This window comes from Enhydra lutris, unplaced genomic scaffold (assembly GCF_002288905.1).
Source record: "Enhydra lutris kenyoni isolate GAN:26980312 unplaced genomic scaffold, ASM228890v2 scaffoldscaffold22, whole genome shotgun sequence".
Taxonomy (NCBI): Eukaryota; Metazoa; Chordata; class Mammalia; order Carnivora; family Mustelidae; genus Enhydra; species Enhydra lutris.
The window spans coordinates 4,929,970-4,947,349 of NW_019154106.1; the positions used below are offsets into that span (position 1 = coordinate 4,929,970).

The 17,380-nt window shown below is 54.7% G+C and overlaps 1 protein-coding gene across 2 annotated transcripts in view; it reads left to right on the forward strand.

Moving 5' to 3' along the window:
* The window catches only part of LOC111149619 (choline kinase alpha), a 60,741-nt gene that overhangs the window by 32,650 nt on the left and 10,711 nt on the right, over nucleotides 1-17,380 (forward strand). The window contains exons 3-9 of one of the 2 annotated variants that reach the window (XM_022506779.1): nucleotides 3,196-3,249; nucleotides 10,488-10,601; nucleotides 13,280-13,413; nucleotides 13,665-13,769; nucleotides 14,251-14,309; nucleotides 15,985-16,072; nucleotides 16,467-16,575. In XM_022506779.1, coding sequence (XP_022362487.1) covers nucleotides 3,196-3,249; nucleotides 10,488-10,601; nucleotides 13,280-13,413; nucleotides 13,665-13,769; nucleotides 14,251-14,309; nucleotides 15,985-16,072; nucleotides 16,467-16,575 — 663 coding nt within the window. The remainder of the gene's footprint in view (nucleotides 1-3,195; nucleotides 3,250-10,487; nucleotides 10,602-13,279; nucleotides 13,414-13,664; nucleotides 13,770-14,250; nucleotides 14,310-15,984; nucleotides 16,073-16,466; nucleotides 16,576-17,380) is intronic. The other variant, XM_022506780.1, reaches the window with a different exon arrangement.

Genomic DNA, 17,380 nt, shown 5'->3' on the forward strand with positions numbered 1-17,380 from the left:
AAAGATTTTATTTATTTATTTATTTGAAAGATTTTATTTATTTATTTGACAGAGATCACAAATAGGCAGAGAGGCAGGCAGAGAGAGAGGAGGAAACAGGCTCCCTGCTGAACAGAGAGCCCGATGTGGGGCTCGATCCCAGGACCCTGGGATCATAACCTGAGCCGAAGGCAGAGGCTTTAACCCAGGCACGCCCTACATCAAAAGATTTTAGTAATTATTTGATATTAACCAATATTCAAATTCCTAATGTAAAACATTTTAGTTTTATTTTATATATGACAGCTAGTTTTTTTTTTTTTAAAGATTTTATTTATTTATTTGACAGAGAGAGATCACAAGTAGATGGAGAGGCAGGCAGAGAGAGAGAGAGAGGGAAGCAGGCTCCCTGCTGAGCAGAGAGCCCGATGCGGGACTCGATCCCAGGACCCTGAGATCATGACCTGAGCCGAAGGCAGCGGCTTAACCCACTGAGCCACCCAGGCGCCCCTGACAGCTAGTTTTTATTAACATGAAAAGTTGGCAAAAAATTTAGAGTCCTGTTACATATTTATACCACATATTTTAATATCTGCTTCAGATAAACTTGTGCCTCTGATGGAAAATCCTACAGATTCCAAGGTACATTTTACTTCCCATCTTCCTGCACAAAAAAGTTCTCTGACCTCTTTTTTGGTAGCGTGAGTCTGTCACTGGCTTCTCAGGATGAGGCCTCTTCTCACTTTCCGTGAATGTCTGATTGCTTTGAGATTCCTGGTCTTAACTCTTCCTGCTTGCAGGATTGAGGGAAGCTGAACATTTTGTACTGAGGAAACAGAACAGAGGGTTGACCGTGGCAGAAGCCCGTCTTGCCCTCATCATGGTGCTCTGATGGCACAAGTACTGCCTTCATTTGGGGGCGGGATGGAGTGGGCAGCGGTGGGGAAATTCTTAACGGAATTTATTGCCACTGGTGTGAGTATTAAAAAGGAATGGCCTTGGGAGCTCAGGCGATTTGTAACTTTACGTGAGGCGACTTGCTTTTGAGAGCACCATTGGACGAGGGAAAGGGACTTCTGTTGACTGAATAACCCATTCACAGTATCTCCCTAAGAAGATACAGTTCGAATATAACAGCATAGGAATAACCATAGTCATTTAGAATTTGGCACAGGTCAAATCCCGTTACAACAAATTTCCATAGAATATCCAAATTCCCTATATCATATCGTAGAACTTTTTTTGGTCTTAACTTTCCTTAGGGAGGACAAGCACAGGATTTAATGTTTTGGGGGTATTTTGGCCCCGTTCAGCATCCAAATGAACACCGCAGCCAGTTTCCCCGTGACTGGGACCATGGATGCGAGTTCGCTGGAAGCCGGCTGGCCCCATGGTGGAGGACGTGCCTGGAGCTTCACAGCGTGGCCGGTCCTTTAGTTCAGCCGGCAAAAAGCCTAGGGGGCAGCAGGATTGCTTGGTGTTTTTTGGGGGGAAGACAGACCATACAGGAAAGATGGAGTCCTTATTCGTGAGGAGCTGCTAGGCTGCTGGGGAGAGAGGGGCCACTAAAGTCTGAGTCTGAGGTAGCAGCGTGGCCATGGCAGTGGTTCGGAATCAAGGAAGGAGCGAAGCTGTCTCGGGACCCAGTTACCGCTCCCCCTGAGAGGTCACCACGTCACAAACCCAAGCCGTCAATAAACATCTACAAGTATTTCTGGAGGATTTTCATTTTTGTAGCTTTCACTGTAACGGGATTTAACCTATAACATCGTTTCATCAGAGAAACGCAGATCACACAAGTGAAAGTATCTATCCCCCCATTGTACTTTCTGTATTTTGTACAAAATACACGGGATGTTAAAGATGTTACTGAATATGTGTAAGTGCAAGTCTTTTGCAGATAGCGTCATGAACACGGATGTTTGTTTGCCTCTGTGCTGAGGAAGCTCGCACAGGCACGGGTGTGCAGAGCGTGCACGAGAGCGTCTGTGGAGTGTGTCTGTGCAGGATGGACGAGAGCGTGGCTCTAGCGCACTGGGCTCTTTGGTGCTAGCGTAGCTGGTGTTGCTTAACGTGGCATCCCCCCCCCCCACCCCGTCCACACTTTCCACCCTCGGTACAGGTATTTTTGATAAAGCTGTGGCATGGAAAGGTATGTTCTTCACGGGATGTTCGAGAATCTTTTTACCTTAACATTTTAAAAAGTTCCCTTTATGGGCTTCCTTCTATGTCTGGCTTAGGCCGGCTCCATTTAATGATCACAGATAACATTTCGAGAGGCAGTATTTGAGTGTAAAATTTTGACACGATACTTAAGTTTCTGACTTGCTTTTCTCCCTCCCCTTATTCAAGATCGTGTGAAGATTTCTAACGCACAAGCACTCGGGCTGGGGGGTGGCTTTTAAAAGACACGATCTGTGACGTGGAGACGGAGCGCGGCCAGAGAGCTGCTGACGGTCACTAAGGGTCCAGTCGTTACTGCTAGATCCCTGGTTTCCAGTAACTGGCCATTTCATTGAGGAAAGTGCTATAAAAATATCCCTTAAAATATCAATATCTGAAGTAAGTGTAAGGACTTGGTAAATTCGCATGACCCTCTCCTCGGTGGAGGCAGAATTCTGATGGAGCCAGCGACAGGCCGAGCGAGCGGGGCGAGGCCGTGGAAGCAGCAGTCGGCAGGCTCGTCGCACGGGTTCTGTGCCAAGGCTCCTGCCCGCACCGGGCTTTCTTCTCTGTCCCCGTTCTGTGCTGACCATGGCGACCCGCCACGGGTGTGTGTACACTCCCTATTCTTGCAGGAAGGAAGCTTCCTCAGGACAGTGTTGACTTGAAGGAACCACCTAGCTAAATTGGGGAGACCACGTGGCCTTTTGTCTTGGGAAGGCCTGATTGGAAGAGCGCCCCCTATTGACTTCCCTCTCCTCGGACAGTGAAATTGTGAAAAGGTACACGGCCAACAGCACATTCCTTTTTTGTTTGGGGCCAACAGCACATTCCTTTTCTTGTAAAGAAACGAAGCAGTTCCTCGGGTGTTGGTCCTCGTGCTGGACACTGGAGGTGCCTTTTGGCCTGCTGCCGGTGACATCCGTGGGTTGAGAAGCAGTCGTTAAAGACCTGCGATGTTCTGTAAAGCCTGACTGTTCTGGTGGTTGCAAAGCCAGTGTCTGTTTGGTGCTCCCCATCTTACCAGAAGTGTTTGCTTTTTCTCATTCGTAGAGGTCCTGTAATAAAGAGGGATCCGACCAAGCTCAGAAAGAAAATGAATTTCAAGTAAGTAATTAAGTGCATTCTGCCTCTGCCTGAGGTGCACGCGGTGTCCGTGGTGCCTGTCCGCTCACCGCCTCCCCGGGGGCCGGGCTGTGTCTCAGAGGCTGGGCTCCGGCCGCGCGGGGGGCTGCCCGCGTGAGAGCGAGTGCGGCCCGGCTGTTGTAGCTCCTGCTCAGTGTCGGCAGTGCGTGTGTGGCGGCCTCTCGGTGATCAGAACAGCACGTGGGGGGCCAAGGGAAGGTGGTTTGGGGAGGTGCTTGAGCGTGACGGGACGCAGAGGCAGGCCGGCTCGGGCGCTGGGCTTCTGACCCCCTTCTTCTGTCCCACGCAACGCTGAAGCAGGTCGTGCCCGGGGCGAGCAGGAGTGCCTCTGCCCGCACGTGGTGCCCTGGTCAGCGGGGCCTCTTCCCGATCCAAATGACCCCTCTCTGAATGCTGGCATTCAGAAGAGCTTGAGGTCGAGAGCACAGATGTGTCAGCCTGGTCCCTCTTCAAGGCTCAGATGTGGGGCGTCTGGAGCAGTGATGTCCTCATGCCGGGGGTATAAGCCACCTTGGAGCGCACTGGCCCGGTGTGTGCAGGTTTGTACGGACGTACACACCGCCCACAACACAGAAGTACGCTGGCTTTACTCACTGTAGACTAGTTATTGAAACTGTCAAGAAATGGGAATTAATAAGAGGTGAGATCGTGAAAGAATAAAAGTACTGATGTGTCCCCCCTCATGTGTCGGTGGGTGGTTCCAGGGACACCCTGCCCCGGAGACCCCCGTATAGCTGATCTAGAACATGTGCTCTGGGTGACGCTGACACACGCCCCCAGGCGGGAAGTGATGGACATGGAGTTTTCCGCCAGCCCGAGTCCTTGGGGTATAGGCCTGTGTGTGTCCTGATGTTCGACCAGGCTGGGCCACAAGGGCCTCCGCGATGCCAGACCCACAGCATGTTCTCAGTTCTAGTGAACGAGGCTTCTTGGTGGCACCTGGCAGCACCCCGCCTGTTCCAGTATGTTTTCTTCCCCTCCTCGGCTCCTTTCTGGGTCTGATCTGTTGTCTGACGTGCCCCACAACGTGGCCTGGGGCCCTCTTCCCGTGCTGCCCCTCAGCGCCATCCGCTGGCCATCTCGCCATGTCCGAGGCTGAACACTTGGTCTCCACCCCACAGCCTTCAAGGAACCTCAGTTTCTCCTTTCTCTGCCAACAGAAAGCCAGGAGGCCCCTCGGACCCCCTTCTCTCCCTAACCCCATGTCTCAACCACGGGTCTGTTGTTTCCCTGTGGACTCTACCCTGGGTTTGTGCGCTCATCTCCTTCGGTACCACCTGCCTCCCTAGTCCAGGCTGCCCCCGTCTCCTCTGGGGGCTCTGCTTCCCCTCCTGCTCTAGCTGCTGCTCTGATCGGGTCAGCCGCTGGCCTGATGTCCCTGATGTCCTTCAGCCCTCCCTGTACCCCAGGCCAGCTTCCCTGTGGTCTGCCCCTGCCGAGCTTTCCATCCTCTTCTGTGTCCTTTCCCATTCTTGCTCTCCAGCCACGTTGTCCTAAATGGTGGGGTTTTCTTCACAGTTGCTGTTCCTCCCAGTTGGAATGCTCTCAGCTTCCGCCATTTCCCAGCCCCCTTCTGTTTGTAGTGAGGACCTCGCCCAAGGGTTGCTTTCCCACAGAGCCTTCGTGTTCCCTAGACGAGGTGTGTGTGTCTGTTTTGTGCCCTCGCCGAGAGCACCGTCTTCCTGGCCTCTGCACTTCCTCTGGCTGTGAGTTTGCAGCAGGATGTGATTCATGTCTGCCTCCTCTTCTTGCGAGGGTCTAGGCTCAGGGCAGGACCTCCCCACCTCTTGCTGCCTCGATGGCTCTCAGGCCCGCTATCCAGTGGGGCGCAGATAGAATTGTCGAATGATGGCTATAGCCAGAGCCCGTGCACAGCTCTGTAACCTTCTGCCCCTTGCCTGCTGGTGCACACATTCCTGGTCCCTTCCCCTCCTCAGTCCAAGATGTTCTGTGAGCCCGTTTGGGATGGCTGGCCTTTGTCTGCAGTCTTTGTCCTCTCTCTCCCGAACGTTTCCTGTGCTAACTGGCCTCGCTACAGCCTCTCCCCTGCAGCTCCCTGTGGGGAGGTGCTTTCCCATCACGTCCTGGTCCTGGGAGTGGGGGGGGTCCTTCTTTCTTTTTCCTTGTTCCTGCTTTCAGACCATTTCCCTTCTGTTGAACACCCTCCTGAGAGCCACCATGGTTTGGCGAAGAGTTCTGTGTCTGCTTGGTCTTTGGCCCCGGCCACCTCGCCCTCTCTGGGCCTGCACCTGAGCCACTGGACATCATTAGAGGGAAACCCCATGGACAGGAGGACCACCAGCCTCTCTGGGAGGCTCACCCTCCTGACCTGGCCGTTCCCTGCCCTGGCTGCTGTGTTCTTGGCCCTCATCTTCCCACTTCCAGCCCAGGCTGTGTCTATACCCGCCCTTCCGATGGGCCGGTCCTTCCCTTGTGCTCCCGACTCCAGCCACAGGCGTGTGGCTGCTGTCCCTTCCAGGGGCCAGAGTTTGCTGCCCTCGCCCCACGTCTGCTCCCTCTCTGTAGCAGGATTTCTTTTTTTCTTGGGAAAAAAGTGTTGAGCGTTTGGGAAGCACAGAATAACGTAATAAATGCCCTCGCCCCACTGCACAGAATTAGGAATTAGTTTTGCTATAGTGCTTGATTTCAGTCTTTTTTGTACACGTTTCACTTATTTTTAACTTTTTATTTCAAACTAATTGTAGACTTACAGGAAGTTTGCAGAACTAGTACAGAGAGCTCCCCTCCGCCCCTTCCCCGGCTTCCCTGGCACGAACACCTCACACAGCCCTGGAGACCAGCACCCGCGGGATAACAGCAACTGAGCTGCAGGCCTTACCTGAATTTCCCGGGTTTCTCCACAGATGCTTTCTCTGTCCTGTTCCAGCATGCAGCCTGGACCCCACGCTGCCTTTGCGGGTTCTTCCTTTGTCTGTCCCGTCTGCCTCTGTGTTACTCACAGTCCTGAGGCTTGCTAAGCACATGGATCAGTAATTTCATAGAATGTTCCCTTGGCATAGGTTCGTCTCACCATTTCTCATGACTGGAATGAGGTTATGCAGTTTCAGCAAGAATACCACAGAAATGCTATTCTGTCTTCTCTGAAAGTTCATAATCTTGGGACACCTGACTGGCTCAGTAGGTGAAGCGTCTGCCTTTGGCTTGGGTCATGGTCTTGGCATCCTGGGTTCAAGTCTCGCATTGGGATCCTTGCTCTGCAGGGAGCCTGCTTTTCCCTCTGCCTGCTGCTCCCCCTGCTTGTGCATTCTCTCTCTCTCTGACAAATAAAATCTTTTTTTAAAAAAATAGATTTTATTTGTTTATTTGACAGAGATCACAAGTAGGCAGACAGAGAGGGGGAAGCAGGCTACCCACCGAGTAGGTGAGAAGCAAGAGGTGAGAGCCTGATGTGGGACTTGACCCCAGAACCCTGAGATCATGACCTGAGCTGAAGGCAGAGTCCCAACCCATTGAGCCACCCAGGCGCCCCAGACAAGTAAAATCTTAAAAAAGAGAGACTCTATATTTAAAAACAAAACCAAACCCACAAAAGTTCATAACCTCAATATTCTTATTACAGGATTTTAATTCTTTTAAAGAAATAGAACTGTGTAGATAAGGTGAATCATTAGTCTGACACCTCTGCCCCCCAGCAGCCAGTGGTCCCCCTCCCTCTTCCCTTCACTGATCCCCCCGCCCACCTTCCCGCTGCCCTGTCTGGTCAACAAGGACTTCCACGTTGCCAAATCCAGTGGCCTCCTTGCCCTTCCCCGGGTCCCCTCTGAACAGCCACCACCAGACACCACTTTCACCTTCACGCTTGCCGCCTCTTCCGCCCCCATCTGAACGAGGGCTTCAGGGCTGGACTGTAAAACCTCGAAGAGTGCATGAATGTCAGCATCTTTGCTGCTTTTTAGAATGAAACAGGCTAGAAAATACTAGAAGGTCTCGCACAGTGGTGAACAAGGTTGTTTTAGGGATCGGGTGTGTTGGATAGCTTGCTGTGTGAGGACAGTCACTGGGGTGCTCGGGCTCCATGTGGGTCCTCGCCCGCCGCGCGCCAGCTGTATACTCGGCCTTAGATGCTGAAGGCTTCGTGGCCCAGACCTCCGGCCTCTCCGAGCTCATTTTGTCCTCTTCCTCCCGGGTTGCTGTGCTCCACTGCGGGGCCGGGGGGGAGGGTGGGTCCCAGTTCCTGGAATGTGCTTGCTTCTCACCCCTCAGGAGTCCGTGTCACCATCTCCTTAGAAGCTGCCATCCCGCCCCATCCTGTGCCCACAGTGTCCCCAGCCTGTGCCGCCCTTGCGCACCCTTGTCTGCTTCCGGCTCTGGAAGGGGGTTCCCGCAGGCGACGATCGTGCCTTGTTCTTCTTTCCCCGGGGCTCACCACAGTGCCAGGCACATAGTGGACATCCCGTAAATATTTTGGGGCTGAATATATATGAATGTTTCTGAAGCCAGAGTAAATCGTTTCAAGTGGAGGGTAGGGCCTTCTGTCCTGAGAGTTGGGACCCGCTGTGGTTGGTTGGGTGGCTGGGGCTGGGCGAGCTGGAGCAGGGGACTGGGTCATGCGGGTCCCACCCTGTTCTCTGCCGTGCGCTCTCCTTTGCTGTGCTCGCTTCCGCACGGAGCAAGCTGGAAGGTGTGTGCAGACCCGGTAGTTACAAAAAGGCTCCCTGTAGTTGATGCACTCGTTCTGAGATTACCTGCTCTCCTTCTTAACCTATCCACCGGGCTTGCTTCTTGGCCCACCGTCTTTCTTAAGTGTTTTCCTTCGTTTCTCCCTCCACGTTCTTTCCTCCACACACAGCTCCCCCTTCTCCGTACTGGGAATAGATACCAAACTGCGGTATTACACGTGAACAAAGAGATTCCTTGTTTACCGTGTTCAGAGCAATGCCAAAGAGAATTGCAAACTTCCCAAGTCTCGGTCCAGCTTCTCGCCACCATCCCGGCGACAGGCTGACTTGGCTCTGGAGGACTCTGGGCAGTGTGTGTCCAGTCCGGTGACAGTACGGCCTGTGAAGTCTGTTCCCGGTGGCCTTTGTCCTGAGCAGACGTGGCGCCCAGCACGCTAAGCCTCCTGAAGGAGCGCAGTGGGGCTTCACCTCTGTGAAGTTCGCAACTGCAAACTCGAGAGCCGGTTTAGTATGTGTTCTATAGGGTGCCCGGCCTGACGCCCTTGGGCTCAGTCACTTTACACGGAGGGAAGCTGAAAAACAAAATTTTAACTCTCATGAAACCTGGATACCTAGACGGGAGAAATCCTGATGGGACTCTGAGATTCTGCAGCTGGTGGGAGGGGGTCCAGCTGGCTGAGGGCTGCGCAGGGCCCCCAGTGGCAGCCCACCTGCTGCCACCCACTGGAGCCACCTGGTCCTGCCGTGCCGGGCCTGCCTTCACCGCAGCATGTCACTCCATGCGGGTTCCAGGTGGAGAATTGGAGAAACACCTTGCAGACCTGTGCACGCTCTCTTGTAGGCGTCTCTGGTGCTGGAGTTGGGGTCAACAGTGACCTTACCTCCTCCGGGGGGTTCCCCTCTCAAACCTGCTCATAGCTTCGTGGACCGGACAGATCAGTGCTATGTTGGTATTGTCCGTGTCTTAGTCTCCTCGGGCTACTATAACAGACTCTTCGGGGCTGCCAGCAGCAGACCTTTATTTCCCACCAGGCTGGAGGTCAGGGTGCTGGCACGGTTGGGTTCTGGGCCTGTGGGTGCTGCCTTCTCCCTGTGTCCTCACGTGGTGGAGAGACAGGGAGGGACAGCAGGCTCTGGGACGCTTCATATAAGGACACTGATCACGTGGACACCCTACACTCGTGACCTCATCTGCACCATCACATTGGGTTAGGGCTTCATGCGTGAATTTGGGGAAGACACAGTTTTTAGCTCGTAGCAGCCCTAGATACAAAACTGCAAATGAGTGCATAAAAAAATCAGGCCTCACCAGGTGGTCAGACCGTAATTGTGGGTGACACAAGATGGTGGCCAGACTATAATTTTGGGAGGTTACCGACTGGCAAATCTCTTTGCTCCCCCAAATGTGAAAATGACCAAATTACTTTTTCTTCTAATGTGGTTCCATGTCCTTTGGAAAAGTAACTTCTCTGTTTTCTTTTCTGTAACTTAGCGTCCTGTCGTTGCCAAGTAGGTCCTGTTGGTGTGTGGGTTGTTTTGTTTTTTGTTTTGTTTTTTAGATTTTAAGAGAGAACAAGCAGGGGAAGCAGCAGAGGGAGAGGGAGAAGCAGGCTCCCTGCTGAGCAGGGAGCCCGATGTGGGGCTCGATTCCAGGACCCTGGGATCATGACCTGAGCTGAAGGCAGATGCCTAACGACTGAGCCACACAGGTGCCCCAACGTGTGTGTTTCTATAACTTGGGTTTAAGAGCTGGTTCACTGTGGGCAGTGTTCCTGTGGGATCCTAGTCCCCAGGGTGCGTTTCCTGACAAGGTGTGAGTAAGGATCACCTGAAAGCATTTTCTAGCCATACTTGTCGGCCCCTCCTCAGACACAGTGGCCTAGAGGCTCATTTGCTGTTTAATGGCAAAGAACTAAAGAGTGAATTTGAACTGAGACCAAAAGATAGTTTTTGAAGACAGGATCATTCTAGATCCCACATGGATTATCAGGACTGAAGGTAGCATATGAGGGTCATCGGGTTTTGGCAAGAGACGAACGTTCTGAAGGCCGGGGAGAAGAGGGGAGCACAGGCCCCGTGAACGTGCCATGCCAGGGTGCTCTTTGGACCCCAAAAACAGGCCCCGATTCATCAGTCGTCCTGAAGGGTTGGTTTGAGGCCAGAAGGCCCGTGTGGCCGGTGCACTCCTGCTCCACGCTCTGGGCTGAAAGCAGGCCAGCCCCCGACCAGAGCGGGTGGCATTGTGGTGGCCTTTGGGAAGATGCTATGGGGGGTACTCGAGAAGTTTTAAAATCAATACAAGCAAGAAAATACCAATAGATACTGTTCTGTTTTTGGAGTCAGTGACTCCGCTAAACTTGAATTTTCACGCTCATCAGTATAGTGGGACGGCTGCAAGTGCGGAGCCCGCGGATTACAAGACATCGACCTCGGTTTCTTTGTACTTACAATGTGGGGTCAGGGCTGCTGGGGGTAGGATAGCCCGCTCGTGTGGGAGCACTTGTGAGCCTGCTCGTAGTCAGCCCTCAGTAAACTTCCAGTCATTGCTGTCTGTTTCAGGGGGCGGAGGCCATGGTCCTGGAGAGCGTCATGTTTGCCATTCTCGCAGAGAGGTCGCTTGGGCCCAAGCTCTACGGCATCTTCCCCCAAGGCCGCCTGGAGCAGTTCATCCCGGTAAGGGGGGTTCTCGACTGGCCGGTTGACAGGCGCCGCAGACAAAAGACGGATTCTTTGTCTTGGTCCTGTGGGAGCCTGAGAGGTTGTGGGCTGACATAGTAAATGGGCCTTAGCATTATGAAACTGTCTCAGAAATAAAGAAAAAATAGATTTCTATTGAATTTACATTAGAACCTCTGTCTTTCCTGCAAAGGTGTTCATCCAAATAAAAATATATATGAAACCTAACATTCCCTATTGTCCCCTAAAGCTGCTTGCCCTGAACCTTTCCCCTTTCCCCTTGTTCCTCTCAATTTCTGGACCGCCTTTAGAACTCCCTGCTGAGCCCCATGGCCCTGGCCACACCTGGGTCTTTGCCCTGTGGGGCCGCCACTGCTCTCTGCCTTGTCTCCCAGCTCACTCCCTCTTCTTGAGTCTCCCCAGCTCCCAGGTGCCTGTCAGCTTCCTCTGGCGTTTCAGGGCCCAGCTCAAATCCAAGTCGGGACTGTGTGCCTTCTCTTGCTGTCCTGAGGCATTTCTAACACTGCTGTAATAGCTTCAGCTGTGAGAGCGCCTCAAGGACTGGGGTCACAAATGGGCTCACGCCCTGCGTTGCGTGGCCACCTGTGTGTGCTGGGTTGCCCAGTACGGTCGGGCAGGTGGTTAAACACAGGACACCTGGCTGAAGGGATGCTCGACTTGCCAGGATTCAACCAGTGTTCAGTGGGAGGCTGGAGGAAGGGGTCCTAATTGTCTAATCCACTGCCCAGGGGTAGTCGCCTTCTTGGGACCTGGGTCCTGGGAGGGCTGCCCCCTGCTGGCTGGTGGTGGCACTGTCTGTGTACCTGCCAGCCGGGAGCCACGTGGAAACCCGCAACTAGACCCGCGCAGCAGACCTTCCGTACCGCCCCGGCACCTGGCTCGCCACCTGGCGGTTTTTTCATTTATAACTGTCCTCGTGAAGACCAAAGCCTCCGACTGGCATGAGGATCAAATGAGATAATAAAGTAACTGAAAGCATGGAAAATCGGAAATATTTTCTGTGGTTAGAAGTGGCAATGTCTTAAGGGCACAACATTGAGTGAGAAAACCAGATCGTGGAAGACTAAACCTAGGATAGCACTTCAGTAAAGCCCACTGAAAGCAAACTAAACACTGTTTAAAATGTACGTGTGTGGTAAGCCTTCTCTTTTCAGGGAAGGTGAAGGACCAGTGAGCACAAACCAGAGTAATCGGACTGTCCTGTCCTGGTTCAGGGTCCGTGGGTTGTAGCATCTGTGGGATTGATACTGTGCTGGCTCTGAAATTCTAGCCTCTTCTGTGTATGATGTTTTGTATAGTGAAGATTTTTTGAAGTTCTGTTGAAGTACTAGGTTGAACCACATGAAACTACCAGTCGTCAACTATGACCCCAGAAACAGTGATTTCCTTTGGCTCAGCCTGCTGGCGTGCGTTATTCCCAGGTTACTCTTGAGCACTGCGTGGGGTGGGATGGGTTCCACCTCGTCTGGTCCCCACAGCCGTTTTCCAGAGGGTACGGAGAGTAGTGACCTCTAGGACCCTGGTCAGTCTCTGGGAAAGGAGCTTGGAACTCTGAAATGCGTTCATCTTCGAGCACGGTTGGCCTTAGACTTTCCATGATGCCAAACGAAGTACTGGCATTTTTAAAAGCCATGTGAAAGCTGAGTGAGCTGTCACTCAAGCCACGTCCCCTGTCCTTGGAGGTTTCCCGAGTGGAGGAGGCTGCGGCTGAGCCCGCCGCTGCCAGTCAGCTCCGAGCTCTCATCACCAGGCTCCTGCCATTTGTCGAGACCTCCCTGGCTGGGTGCTGGCCCAGTGCCCTTGCCTGCCTTGTCTGCTCTAGGTCAGAGCAGCCCCGCCAGGGACCCCATGTCGCGCTTCTCATTTTATACAAGTCTGAAGGTCAGATGCAGAGGCCTGAGTAGCGAGCCTTTGGCCACGTGACTGTGAAGTGAGGATTACAGCCAGAACTGCAGCTGGGTTCTCTCCAACCCGCAGACGCCGCCCCCTCACCCCTGCGGCTGTGGTGCCTCTTTGGGCTTCTGCAGGGGGGCAGTGTGTGTGGGAAAGACAGATCTTGGCTGATGGTGATTTCCTCGGGAGGAGCTGGGCCCCTCGTGGCTTCGTCCGGCCGGGCGCCCTGAGAGCCTGCTCCGGGCCGGGCGGGGTGCTGCGGCCGCCGCGGAGGAGGGGGCACGGCCCACCCTGAGCTCCTGGCCGTGCTCCAGAGGAGGACCTGTGCTGAGCACCACCTCTTGGCTGCGCGGGGTCAGCCCGGGGTGTCTGCGCCACTGAGGGAGTTGGACACGGGCTCATGCAGCCACCGTGAGACCCGGAGCCTTCCGCGGGGTGCGGGGCGAGCCCTGGTGAGGGGGAGAGGGGCGAGGGGAGGGGGCGGGGTCCGCCGAAATGCTTACATGTGAGAAGGATCCTCTCACGGTTCAAAGGGTTCAAAACAGAATGAGCCTGTGGGGGCGTTGAGAAATGCTGAGAAACGCTGTGGCAGTCACTGGGTCGCTGTCGGAGGGTGCGTCCTCGGGGAGGCCCATGCGCCGGCCAGACAGACAGCGGTGCAACCGGCTGCTGGGTCTTAGCGGGTGGGGGGTGGATCGGGGATCGCACCCCTCCAAGCTCCCTGGAGAAGTGCTGTTTTCTGACTCCCTTGTTCCTTCCAGAGCCGGCGCTTAGACACTGAAGAATTAAGTGTGCCAGATATTTCTGCAGAAATAGCCGAGAAAATGGCTACATTTCATGGTATGAAAATGCCATTCAATAAGGAACCAAAATGGCTTTTTGGAACAATGGAAAAGTAAGTGGTCAAACCGCTTGGCTCTAACTCAGTTTTCGGTTAGCGGCTGCTGGAGGTGCCAGAGTGAGTACGGGTTCACCCCGGTGGCCCTCTGGTCCCTGAGTGGGCAGCCGGGCGGGAGATGAGCTTTCTGGAAAGCCTGCAGCCCCGGGCTCTGTCCCGCTGCCACGGCGGGGTTGGACTTGGCAGGATCCCCGCCGGTGAGCCACCGAGAGCCGGGCAGTGATTTTTGTTCTACTTTGCCCTGCCAGGTACCTGAACCAGGTGCTGAGGATTACGTTCTCAGGGGAGCCCCGGCGGAGGCAGCTGCACCGCCTCCTGCGCTACAACCTGCCCCTGGAGCTGGAGCACCTGAGGTGAGCCCCGGGGAGGGTTGGGGGAGCTGTGGGGCTGGGGGTAGGGGCGCTGCGCGGTCTCTCGGAGCGCCCGACGGCGTCTCTCCCCTCCCTCCTGGGTGTGCGTGGTGCTGGGGACATGGAGACCAGGACAGCCTTTGAGGTGCTTGTGTCTTATCAGGAGAGACAGAGACGAGCAAACGTGTCCCATAGAGTCCAGTTGTGATCAGAGGTGTGACGGAAGCGGGGGCTGGAGTCCACCAAGCAGGAGGGTCATGCTCTGGGTGGGGAGGGCCCGCGGGGCGGGAAGAGCTGGGTGTGCACGGTGGGGGGCTGCTGTGGTGCCCCAGGCTGAGCTGCAGCCAGGGGATGGCAGCGCTCTCAGAGCTCACGGTGACCGTGCCGTGGGGAGGCTGCACCAGGGAGGCTGCACGGTGGTGCCGAGTGCCAGTCCAGTCCCGGGCGCGGTGGCGTCTGACCCGAGATGTGATTCCCTCTCCAGGTCCCTACTCGAGTCCACCCCTTCTCCAGTTGTGTTTTGTCATAATGACTGTCAGGAAGGTAAGAACTGCTGCTGTCCTGTGAGGCCGGGTGTGTGCGTGTCCTTGGAAAGCGGCCTCCAGTGTGTGTGACGAATGCCAGGTGTCCGTGCGGAGGGGCGTACGTGCGTGAAATAATGAGACAGCCACGCGGCAGAGTGTTGTAGAACTACGAAAAAGGAGGTTAAGTTTTTATGCAGACCAACAGAAAAATCACCAGGATCTATGAAGAGAAAAAAAGCAAGTTTTAGAAAAATACATGGGTGTTCTCCCATTTTTGTAAAAAATGTATACGGAGAAGAGAAAATGAGAACATTCATTAAACTGGGAGCTTGGCCAAAGGACCGAAGCCTCCTGAGTCACATGTGTTCAGTATGTGACTCCGGTGAACACGTGACTTTGATTGTCAGAACGCGGTAAGAGGTGACTGCCCCGCTCAGTGCTGGGGGCCTTGCACTGGCCGCACCTCGCAGGTGCCTGAGGCCACCTGCTCTCCTGGGATCAGGTCACTCCCGTGACCTTGGGTTTCTGTGCCTTCCCTAAGGTACGAGGCCGGGTGCTCTCCGTGTGACGTCAGATGGAGGCCCCACCTAGCTGGGCTAGCTCCCGCCGGTGCTGCGGGCCGGGCTTTGGGGAGGCTCTGCCTTGCTCTCGCTGTGCTCTCCGTCATGGCTGGCTCACGTCCCCTGTCGGCCCTTTTCCGGGCTTAGCAGTTTGTTTTTAATTTTGACGACAGTCCCTGTTAAAGACCAGTCATCACTCAGACATTAGTGCGATAGGTTACTTTATTAATTAGCTGATCATTGTTGACCAAGTCGAGCGGGGCGAAAATGTGCGTTAGCAGGTGATAGCCAGCTGCACAGACGTCACCAGAGGGGTCTGAAGGAGGTCTGCTGGCCAGTGAGAGGCTAGATAAGGGGGGGCTTGTACATTTACTTTGTTCTGCTGCTCTGGACGTCTCCTTTTAATGGCCCCTGGACACAGAAGCTGTGTGCAGAAAAGCCTAGAAAGAGCGCCTCCTGCAGAAACCCGGAAAGGGCACGGCCAAAACACTAGCAAAACCTGGCTCACCGGTGCCTACACGCCAGCCGGTAGTGACAGACGCTGGACGCTGCGGCGAGTGTGGGGGTCTGGCCGCCCGTTCACTTGGGGCCCAGGATCGAGCCTCACAGGGAATATGGTGGCAGGAACACTGCCTGTGGCCTCCTCCTCGGAGAACCGAGTGAGGCAAAGCAGCGGGACCAAGTAGGGCCCATGGAGCCCTGCAGAGGCTCAGCGCCATGGCATCCTCATGAGGGAGGACAGCGGGACGCAGCTTCCTCGCTGCTGGGGGGTTGGGTTGGCTGGAACCCCAGCATGCTACAAGGCATTTTCCTTCGTGCCCCTGTGTGGAAAGTCTGGGGGGGGGGGTGCTGCCCCAACAAGCCGTTCTTGTTCCCGGGCAAGCGCGGGGCTACGTTGCCGTCGGGCTGCTGTGAACAGGGGCCCTTGTGTCTGCGTGACCCTGGGCCTTCTGCTGAGGGCCTGGCCTTGGGAGGCGGTGCTGCTCCCGGCGCTCTGCGCCTGCACCCCCTCACTGTGTGGCCAGGGTTCCCTGACAGGATCACAACCACGCTTGGCCTTTCTGCTCAAGGACTTGCGCCTTCCACTGTCCACCACGCCACAGTACATGGTATGTCGTCCAAACCCCTTTGCAGGTAATATCTTAATGCTGGAGGGCAGAGAGAATTCCGAAAAGCAGAGACTGATGCTCATCGACTTCGAGTACAGCAGTTACAATTACAGGTGTGCGGCAGCCCCGGGAGGAGGTCGGCAGCCAGGCCCCCGGCCCCGGGAGTGGCGCACTGTCCCGGCAGCCTGCGGCGGCTCAGGAAGCAGCCGGGCCTGTTCCGGGTGGGTGCGGGGCGGGCAGCGGTGACTGATCCGAATGCAGAATCTGGCGTTTGTCGGCGTCAGAGATCAGAGTACTGATCTTCTGCAGCCTCTGCGGGCGCTGGGTCTGCGACTACCCTGCGGCCTCTCCCTGTCCCTGAGGCAGTTGTCCCTGGGGGGGTCCTCAGGAAGGACCGCTTGTTGCTGGGGGGCTGCTCACGACTCGGCCTTTTCCCTTCTCAGACCAGGGAGCCTGGTGGCTGGCAGTTTGCCCCCCTCTCTGCAGCTGCTCTTGCCTCTTTTTCAGGGGATTCGACATCGGGAATCATTTCTGCGAATGGATGTACGACTATAACTACGAAAAGTACCCGTTCTTCAGAGCGAACATCCTGAAGTACCCCACCCAGAAACAACAGGTGGGGGACGGCTGAGTGCGGGCTCGGCGCTAGCTGAACTGCAGGAGTCCGTTTTCTGCAGTTAGCATTGGTTGCATCTTTGTTTTTTTTGTTTTTTTTTTTTAAAGATTTTATTTATTTATTTGTCAGAGAGCGCGCGAGCACAGGCAGACAGAGCGGCAGGCAGAGGCAGAGGGAGAAACAGGCTCCCCGCCAAGTGAGGAGCCCAATGCGGGACTCCATCCCAGGACACCGGGATCATGACCCGAGCCGAAGGCAGCTGCCCAACCCACTGAGCCACCCAGGCGTCCCTGCATCCTTGTTTTTAATGACACCCCCCCCTTTTTGTTTTTAAGATTTTGTTTATTTGAGAGAGAGAGCGAGAGAGCACGCACAAGCAGCGGGGAGAGGGAGAAGCAGGCTCCCCACCGAGCAGGGAGCCTGATGTGGGTCTGGATCTCAGGACCCTGGGATCATGACCTGAGCCTAAGGCAGACACTTAGTGACTGAGCCACCCAGGTGCCCCTCATGGCACCCCTTTTAAATTTAAGAATGGTTACGCAAACCCTGTGGCTCTGAAATGTTACTTTGTGTCAGGACACAAACTTGACATTTTTATCCCTGTGCCAGAGAGAACCTGTGTTCATGCCGTTGGAGTGCACAGTCTGTAGCTCCTCCTGGTTTTTTCTAAAAAGCCCGGCCTCTGATCTGCCTCCTGGCCTCCTTCGTGGGGATCTCAGTGCTTCTGGTGTTTCCTGTGTGTGTTTCACTCTGTGTAGACAGAAGTGGTCTTTTGGGCACTGGGACTTAGTAGCTGCTGTGCTAT